Here is a 10,727-nt window from a genome sequence, read left to right as displayed (position 1 = left end):
CAAAATATTTTTTAATTAATGTGAATATTTATAGTGAAATAAATATGATTTTCTCGTATTAATATCGTGGCTACAGTTGCCTTTTTCCTTTTAAGAAACTTTTGGTTGCAACTAATCTTTTTCTTTTAAGAAACTTGTCATATAAGAGAGGGAATTCTCTTTATACAAATTTGCCTAAATTTGGAAAATTTACTTTCCCTCTTGGTAATTGATAATATTGGTTTTGTTATGAATATAGCAGATTATATAATCTTTATATACAAGAATTAAAGCCCAAATTGTGATATTGGATTAATTTAGAAAGTTTCCCGATTTGGCCCTGATCTGTCACTGCAAAGTGTGATTTTGTTGCTGTAAATTAGGGTATTTTTTAGGAAAGTTTTGTACAGATGTAACGTGTTTGTAGCTGTCTCTATGGTTTTTATGTATTATAAATAGGGCCTAGAGAGTAGCTAGCCAAACATTTCTCATCTCTTCTAGTCTCATTCTCATATTTTAGTTTTGTGAGAAGAGTGTTTCTTTTGTAAAAACTTAGAGTGTTCAACTAGGTTTTGGTTTTCTTGTAATGATCTCTTGCTATTCATAGAATATGTTGAAGAGAAGCTTTGAACAAGTGTGAGTTGTTCGAGAGAATACTTTTCTAAGTCTCATTTCAGGAGAAAGTGAGCACGCATCAATAATTGAAGGGAGTTCACTTGGTGTGTTTCAGAGATCATATTAGCGAGGTGGATTACAAAGGGTTGCAACAAATGATTAGATGGAGTAATTTTGTTTAAGTTAATTGCTTTTGTAATCTTTAATACTTTACTAATTAATTTTATTCTCTGGGCGTGATCTCGTGGACTAATAATGTTTGAAAGAACATTGATACCACATATGATTCTCTTGTGTCAAGTTGATCTACACAATTTATTTCTGTTTCTGTTATGTTATAGCAAGTCTGTGTTCTGTAGTAACAGATTTTCAATCTATTACTACAAGTCTTTACAATCGTATTTTACTTGCAGTTTTTAAATAAATAAATTAGTATATACAAAAATACGATTTTTCAAGTTGTAACCTACCAAGTTGATCAATGAAGTTTGTTTCATCTTAATAAAAAATAAAGCGAAAAATGGACTTAAAGAGTAAGTCACATGAGAGATAAAACACTACAAACATGTAACAAGCAAATCATACACAAGCAAATAAACTACAACACCCATTTCTCATTTCCTTTTTATTTCAGCCTTTGACATTATCAACCAATCAATACATAAAATGAAACCTATAACCTATTTAAACTAATCTTATTATTACAAACTCTTTAATTAATCTTGTTTCTTAATCACATTAATTACTAGTCTTATTATTACCAACTTTCCAAGAGCTCCAACACCCCCAGTGGCCAGTCCACTTGAAAGTCTGAGTGACATTAACATTATTAGCAAAGCGTTTATATGACATAATCTTCTTATACCTCTTCCAATCTTTTAAAACAGTCCTTAAATCAGTGACCTTAGCGGTGATGCTTCTACAACAATTGGCATGGACAGTGGTGACTGCCTTAAAATCCTTACTGTCTTGGCAAAACCCACTAAAGTATTTTGTATCCAAGAACCTTACTCTGAGGCCCAATTGGTCAATTATGCCACCACGGATTAGGCCCAATAAGACATCTTGTTCTTTAAGGCCCGTTGAGTTGTCTTTCATGGAGTACCACTTATCAAACAAAGCTATAGTTCTGTTGTTTGATCTTATGTAGTAAAATCCTGTGTTTATTAAATGATTTTTGTTCCATGGATCTCCAAAGAACATATCTGTGCTTATTTGTAAATCTTCTGTTTCATTTTTGCTTAGTCTTTCGAATGGGTTTCTGAGCCACATTACGTCCATGTCCTGTTTCAATAAATTATTAATTAATTATTATAAAAAAAATATATAACAACAAAATGTAATTCATTTTATAATAGTATGAATGAAACTAAATATTTATACATATGATGTTCTTATTTTTTTTTTCTCATTTTCAGACAAATATATAAAAAGAATGCTTATGCATGAAAAAGAAAATCACATACTAAAGAAAATACGTGCTAAAAAAATAAGAATCATTAAAAGAAAATGTATATAACATTGAAACTTAGCTTAATTGGTCTAAAGTTTTTATAGTGATTTCGAACTGCCAATTATTTATATTAACTTATTTATTTAATTATAATTTATCATTATAATATGTATAGATTATATATGTAGTCTTATTTGCTAGCTATAACAAGGTTGGCTTTTCATAAAAATTTCTCCAATAAACCTCGTCCTTGTTTTTCATATAGCATATGAAATACTAGCTCAAATATATATATAAAAATAATAAGACCATTCAATGTGATATGATCCTTCTTATAATAAGGACCCTTACGTAGTGAGATCATGTAATATAATATAATATTGTATATGTATATGTCACCACAATACATGTTTCAACTAACATATGTTAATAAAAAATATTAGCTAGTTATACCAAACCCTTACAAACAGTGACATTTGTTCCTGCTCTCTAATATATATCGACCACCAAATTAATGATTATAATATTTAAAAATTCGATTGATCAATAATTAGTGTCGGCAACAAACAAAAACTCATTCACGCGAGGAATCTAGAAAATTTTCAACAAAAATTATTCTTTTGATATCATAATAATAATATAAAGTCATAAATGATCATTTATGTATATATATATGGTTTTTCAGGTACGTACGTATATTTATTGTCCCTACATTTATGTTCCTCCAAATTATATAGTTTGACCTTTTTTTTTCCCTTGTATGCCTAATTCTCTCAATCTATATCATTCTACGCCCCTGTCCCCAACAGCAGTATCAAAAACTTTTTAAATGTATATATCATTATAATTGGTGTATATTAAAACCTACAAATTATAATAATTAAATATTTATTTATATAAACATGGCCACGACGATGATCATGTTGTACATAATATTGGATCCTATATATATATATATACACTCTTTAAGCTGGTTTTATGATTGTGTCATATAAATTTACCATATAATTAGTACATATACACTTTTTAAATAAACGAAATATAATTATAAACAATATGTTAAATTCGATCTTATTCTGGATCACAAATACACATTATACGTAATAGAAAGTAGTTTTCAACGAATATATAATTGACATGTACATAGTTATATGTGCACGTATGAAGATTTTCGTCAAATTTATTTTGCTAGCTATATGCATGTATATCTCTCTATAATAAACACGTAACTTTTAAAATGAGAAAATTCAATTATTCAAGAAGTTCACACATTTTGACTTTTTATATATAATCCGATTTATTTGGTAATTAGAGGCTTATATTTTCGATCGTTTGCATGTATCATAAGCTGTATCATTCATATAAATATACATAAGAAACCAATTATCACTACTACAATAAATGTCACTTTTGCCAGCACAAAAAAGTTAGTATTGCGCTAGTAAAATAAAATTTACTTGTGCTGTGTTGGTAAAAGGGGTTGGCAAATCAATGTTGGTATTAGAACTTTTGTCAGCATAAAGCGCTGGCAAAGATGACTTTTCCCAGTACGTAAATGCGCTAGTAAAAGTTAGATTTTAGCCACTGCAAATGTACGCTAGTAAAATTTTGACCTCTTTGCCAGCGCAACTTGCGAAATGCGCTGGTAAAAGTTACTTTTACCAGCACAGTTCATTACATGCGCAGTAGCGAACTGTGCTGGTAGAAGTGACATTTATTGTAGTGTATACTAGCTAGTATAATAAATACATACATATTGATCATGCATGATATGTATATTAAGATATAACGTATAAACCATCTTTTTTGTTAAAGTCAATATGTTAGAAAAAGTAGATTTACAATTGCGCTTTGCTTAATATTATCATTATTATCATTCACTACACTACGTGTTAGCTAAGGACACTAAACTCAAGAACAATTAAGCTGGATTCGTAACCCTACAGAAACGTCACCAATTAATTATAATTTCTTACCTAAACCAACCAACTTCCTATGATATTATTTCTTTCTCAATAATAAATAAATGAGTAATCCAAAAACAAAAAGTAAGAGGACACGTGAATGAAATATTTAGATGCATCAATATTGAATATTCTCATGTGAAAAATGAATTAAGTTGATATATAGGTCAATAATATCACCCAATGTTTTCTGATCCCAACTCCTATAATAAAGGTCCACCGTCTAAATTACTTTAAACTACTTTTATTCCAAGTCACCTTAATTACGCACTGTTCTCAGCATAGAAATCAACATTTTTTATTTTTTTATTTTATACTCTATTATATATACTTTTGACCTAATTAATTTTTATAAAAAAATATATGTAATATAATTTTTTTATTAATTTATTTTCACTATTTCCTATTAGCTAGATCAAGTAGACAACTTTTTATTGAATTAATAAAAAATGTTAGAATTCTCATGACAGTACTGTAGGAGAAATATTGGACAGATTCAACAAGTTAGAAATTTCATTTATTTTAGTCGTTTTCTAAAAAAAATCCATGTATTATGCCTATAAATTGTTAAGAGATTTGACCAACTGACTCTTCATTTTCATTTATACTAGTAATTATGTCGTTATATATATATTTACGTTAATATAGTAATACTGTAATGTAACTAACTATTCTTTCAATAAAATAAGAAAATAAAATAACCATATGCATATCCAGTTTTCGCATGGTTAATATTTAAATTCAATCTCTAAGAAAAACTGCCTCTAACTATCGTATACTATAACTAAAATTACTACCACAAAAAAAAAAAATTGGTGAATATATATATATATTTTAAAATAGACTTTTTTCACTTATTATTTTTTAACAGAATTAAGCAAGTCATGTATCTAAAATTTACTAAAAATACATTGGCTAATATATATACGTGAATTAAACTCTCATGTGAAAAGTTGCAATATATTAATCTATACTAAATAAAACATTAATTGTATAGGTAATTAAGTAACAATAAACGGTTAATTAGAAGACTATTAATTGAGATTAACAAGTAGTAATGCGTACCGTAAAGACGAAGCTATAACCGCGTTTAAGAACATCCAAGAGAAACAAAGTTCTTCTCCACATCATCTTAATGAATTCTTGAGACATAAAGAGCTTCTCACCCCTGAAATCCACACCGTCCGTTTCTAATCTAAAGCAATTAAGTCTCAAGAACTGGCAACGATCGTAGGCCGTTTGATCAACCGCCACGATCAGAAGATGATCACGTAGCTTCCTAGTCTCTTCACCACCTAACCAAAAACTGTCTAAGAAAATATCAAGCATTGTAGTGTCACCTTTCAAATCTTGCTCTGCATAAGCCCTATTGATCACAACTATTATAACTGTCTTGTTTCCCATTGAGGCTTTAGCCAATGCTAATTCTAGCTCATCTTCAATATTTATTTTTGGGGTCATCTCAAAACCTGTCGTCTTAAAAAAAATAAAAAACACAAAAAGAAATATGTTAATTTATAATTAATATTTTTGTATCTGTGTTATGTTGAAATTTTGATAATAATAATAATAATAATAATAATAATAATAATAATAATAATAATAATAATAATAATAATAAAGACTTACTGAATTTGAAGGGTGACTACATTGGATGATTTGTTGTGTTTGGAATATTGAGAAGTAAGGAGGTGACCAAATGAAGAGACTAAGAATAACTGTAACGGTTAAGAAGAGGAAGATTATTAGTGCAATATTATTAGATTTAGAACCCAATAAAGAGTGGTAATGGATCTTTAATTTTGGATGATTATTATCCATTTTTGAGGTTTAATTGATTTTTCTGGGTTTTGAAACCTTTTGGTTATGGAGGAAAATTGGTGCAGGAGAGAGAGAGAGAGAGAGAGAGAGAGAGAGAGAGAGAGAGAGAGAGAGAGATGTATGAGTTCTGTGAAATGGTTAGGCACTTGATTAGATGTGCCTGCTGTGGTTTTTATTGGTGTACTTTGACTCATTAAAAAGATAAAAGTATATATATATATAATATATTATACATACATATAAAATGTATTTATTACACATATTGGTCAAAAACTATATTTATTGCTTGGTTTTGTCATATGCAGTTTTTCTTTAGCTTTTGGTATGATAATAATAAGGGAAATTTGTGGTCAAACCCTTTTATGATTTAATTTGGTATACATATAATTCTCTTATTTTTTTTTAGTAAAATGGTCTTTAGTTTAGTTCTGTTTGCAAATCTCATGTAACAGTTAGTTTTTTTTTAGTTAAGTGCCAACTAAGAAGCCAATTAAGACTACCATTGTGTACATCTATGTACACATGATATACTCTTATTGGTACCAAATTTTTTAATTATTTCAATAACTTTTAAATTTTCTCCATCATCACCACCATCACCAAATCATCACCACCACCATTGTTATTGTCGTGACCCCTATCTCCAGTACAACCGCAGCAGTTGCATCCACATTTTATTTCCAAAAATCTCTCAGATTCAAATACATGAAAACTAAAATCTGATCAAATCTTATATCCAAAGACAATCTCAAATCTAAAATCTAAGATCACAAAGTAAGACAAAAGAAAAAAAAAATCCAATTCAAAATCTCAAATATTTCAGATCCAAAGAAGACAAAAAAATATCCAATCCCAAATCTCAAATCTCAAATTCAAAGCAAGACAACAAAAAAATCTCAAAACTCCTACCATAAATGAAGAAAGAAATAAAAAAAAAAAAATTAAGAAAATTTCATGTTGAATCTCTCTGCCCAAACAAGCTTGGATGTTTCTCGACGTCGGTGAGCAAACATAGGCACGAATAGCTTCTCAGCCCCCTCAAAACCCCATCCCTGATCCTCTCAGAGTTCTCTCTCACTCTCCCTTGTCTCTTCTCGTTCTCCTCTTCGTGTTTCTCCGTCAAGAAATGAACAAAGCACCATCGACTTCCCCAAGGCCCAAAAATCTCAATCCCATCTCTTCCCCTTAATCTGCCATCCTCCGCCACCGGCTGCCAGTCACCTGTAAAGAAGAGGGAAATAACTAAATTTTTGATATCAATAAAAGTATTCCACGTGTATATAGATGTACACTGTGGCAGTCTTAGTTGGCATCCTAGTTGACACTTAACTTTAAAAATTAACTGTTACATGAGATTTGCAAACAGAATTAAAATAAAAGAAAAAAAAGATAAGGGAGTTATGTATATACAAACTGAAACATAAAAAGATTTAGGCGCTGGGGGTGCACACGGGTCGAGTTTTCGGGTTCGGGTTTTTGGGCTTCGGGTCTTGGAAATGCACAACCGAACCCAGTTTTTGGGTGTTTGGGTGCGTTGGGTATTGGGTCGGGCTTTTTTGGGTTGGGTGTGGTCGGGTTCGGGTCCTATTGGGCTGAGCCCGAATGTTACCATTAAGATGTAACATCTTGCATGACCAGTACGTCGCCGATTGGTGGGTGGACCGGGACGCCGAACTGAGTCGACTACTCTAGGATGTGACTCAGCCGGAGAAGAGAACCAGTCGCCGTCGCCAGTCTTGAAGAAGAAGAAGCGTGCGTGCCTACCGTGCGTGGTAATGGTTTAAGGGTAGGGTGGGTGACTCCGTGACTGGGTGTGGGTGACGACGACTCGAGTCGACTGGTGTGGGTGAGGGCGAGTCGGTGACGACGAGTCCAGTTCCAGTCCACTGAACTGAAGTGAAGACGAATAGTGTTGGAAATTATTTTACCAGGATCTTAGATCTACTCACAAGTATGTTGATTAACATCCTAAATATGAACTTTCTAAAACGATGAAATAAACACATATAAAGTTTAGTAAACCTTACATTGGGTGCAGCGGAATAATATGACTCCTTCCGTTAAGATCTCTAACCCTTGTATCCTTTCTGTCCCAGAGTATTATCAAGATCTGAACCTGGATCTCTTTCTCTGATTCTTTAGTGCTGAAACTCCTTCTTGCTGAAAGTCTTTCTTCACGATCTTCCTCACTATGATTGAGGTATCACTTGCTGTGTGTGGGCACTACTCTAATCACTAAGTATTTCGAAATCTTAAGGAAGAAGAGAGAGAGAGAGTGGGCGGCCAGGTATAGAGAGAGAAGGCTCAGGTTTTTCTAAATGAGAAGTGTGTTATTTTCCTGAAGCCTTCACTATCTATTTATAGCATTCCACTAGGGTTAGGTTTGAATTATTTGGCATTAAAATAATGAAAATATCAGAGGATAATTCCTATAAAAGTGGCCGGCCATGGCAGTATGGATTTGGGCCTCACTTTTTGTAATTTTGCAGTTTTATCACTTTTTGCAATTTTGCAGTTTTATCACTTTCTCAAAAACGCCAATTTTCAAATTCAACCATTTAAATACCAATTCTAACTATTTAATAACTATAAATAATTATTAAATAATATTTTCATTTATCATATTTATTAATTGAACCATACAAAGTATCATAATTAACAAATATGCCCCTAAAACTCTTTCTTTACAATTTCGCCCTTACTTAGTGAAAAATTCACAAATAGACATAGTCTAATTTGAGAATTATAATTGATTAATCAAAACCAATTATATGAGTCTTACAAGCAATATTATCTCAACTAGTGGGGGGACCATGGGTCTATATAACCGAGCTTCCAATAAGCAGATCAAGAATTTATTACCTAAATTCACTGACTTATTAATTCTTCGTTGAATCCACGCATAGAACTTAGAATTGCACTCTCAGTATATAGAATGCTCTATATGTTCCACCATATAGACACATCAATAGTTATCCATTGTTATAATCCTAATTTGATCAATGATCCTCTATATGAATGATCTACACTGTAAAGGGATTAAAATACCGTTACACCCTACTATGTATTTTATCCTTAAAACACTTGACCCTGTATAAATGATATTTCAGCTTATGTGAAATGAGTACTCCACCATTTATTTTTGTTTGGTCAAGCTCGAAGGAGATCATCCTTTGCTTACTATTCGCCAGATAGAAGCTATAGATTCCATGTTTATGTTAACGCTCCCACTCAATTGCACTACCGTGTTCCCAAAATGTACGTATCACCCTGACCTAAAAGTAGGCTTAACTAACAAATCAAAGAACACGAATAGCCTCTTAAGATTGAGCCTAATCATAACAGGATTAAGATCATTTGATCTAGGATAAACTAGGCGATATTGACTTGAATAGATTTTACGGTAAGTTTAATAAATCTAAATCAAAGTTCAATATCGGTCACTTCCGAAGCATACTCCATGCATCCAACCTGAGCTTTACTTTAACCAATGTTCTGGAAAGAACATAGCATTTCTCCAAATGCAAGTAAACTCTTGTTGTAGATTATCATATCAGTAAAACCCTGTGTCTGATAAATCTAGGAAACTTTATTCACATAGTCATGTTTACTTTCCAAAGTGTTGACAACACAATAAACAGGATCAAGTATGTGAAAAGGGTTTCAGATGAATTTATAAATCAAATAGACAAGCAATTGTTAAGGTGAACCAAAACATACACAAATGAATGAAAAAAATACTTCTGTTTCTTTATTGATGTTGAATAAAATAGATTACATTGAAATGGAGTTTTATTTAGGGCATAAAACCCAACAAATAGACATGCAACTGCTGAGCTTTTGTTTGAAAATTGAATATTATTAAAAAATAGTATTACTATTTACTAACGTGAAGAATACGAATAGGCAATAAGTTAGGCATTAATATTATAGGCTTACTTTTTGAAATAATATTAAATTAATAATTAAGTATATCTATCATATATAAGAAAAGTAGAGATAAATAGATTACAATATCGGGTTACGGGTTATAATCTGAACAAAAAAAAAACTTATTAACAAAACCCGAACCCGAAACCCGTTTGAAGTCTTTTTGGGTTGAACCCGACCCGACTACACGGGTTTTTAGGGGATCAGATTTTTTGACAGCGGGTCGGGGCGGGTGGTCGAGTTTTTCGAGTTTGTGGGTCTAAATGTGCATCCCTATTAGCCGCAAATTTCTCTAATAATAATAAATACAATATTTAATGCATTGATTTCTTTCAAATTAAAAGGACAAATAAGCTATTGCCAAATATGGTAGAATAAATTAATTTGATAATTATTTTTTAACCCTCTTATTTATTTATTTATTTTTGACATATTTACGATGCTGACATTCGCAATCGATGCAAGAACCTCTTCGAACCAGAATAGCTTATTATCTAATCAAAGGGCATGCTTTGCCAACCCATGAGTTGCTGAAATAATCGGGCTACATGGGACAAAATTGTCTCGAAATTCAGACAATAAAACTTTAACGACCTCAAACAACACACCATAAGAGTTATATTTTTACCCTGTAATACTAAAATACTAGAAATATCTCAAAACAAACACCATAAAATAAATTGTAGTAAAATGGTTATCTACAAACAAAATAATATTTCAATAAAATATTAAATTTTCAGTCACTATATTCAATTAAGTTAAAAAAACTAATGAAAAACAAAACTTAAAAATAACTAGCCAAAGATGTAATCCTGCTAGTAGCAACATACTAATATAAAAATCAGAGGTCAAAATATAATTAATACTCTTATATAATCAATAAATTCTTCTAATCTTATTTAAGTATGAGAATTAAAATTAACCTAACAACATTAAAACTATTATGAAATATTATAATTTAGAGA

At 31.0% G+C, this 10,727-nt stretch overlaps 1 protein-coding gene across 1 annotated transcript; it reads right to left on the bottom strand.

Annotated features, from left to right (window-relative positions):
- Positions 1-1,140: 1,140 nt before the first annotated feature.
- Positions 1,141-7,284, bottom strand: LOC115710542 (uncharacterized protein At1g28695). The gene is made up of 3 exons (XM_030638906.2): positions 5,641-7,284; positions 5,077-5,487; positions 1,141-1,878 (listed from the first exon to the last, which is right to left on the bottom strand). The coding sequence occupies exons 1-3, from the start codon at positions 5,830-5,832 to the stop codon at positions 1,333-1,335; spliced, it is 1,149 nt and encodes a 382-aa protein (XP_030494766.2). The 5' UTR covers positions 5,833-7,284; the 3' UTR covers positions 1,141-1,332.
- Positions 7,285-10,727: the final 3,443 nt, after the last annotated feature.

This window comes from Cannabis sativa, chromosome X, assembly GCF_029168945.1.
Source record: "Cannabis sativa cultivar Pink pepper isolate KNU-18-1 chromosome X, ASM2916894v1, whole genome shotgun sequence".
Taxonomy (NCBI): domain Eukaryota; kingdom Viridiplantae; phylum Streptophyta; class Magnoliopsida; order Rosales; family Cannabaceae; genus Cannabis; species Cannabis sativa.
This window is presented reverse-complemented; position numbering and strand designations above follow the sequence as displayed.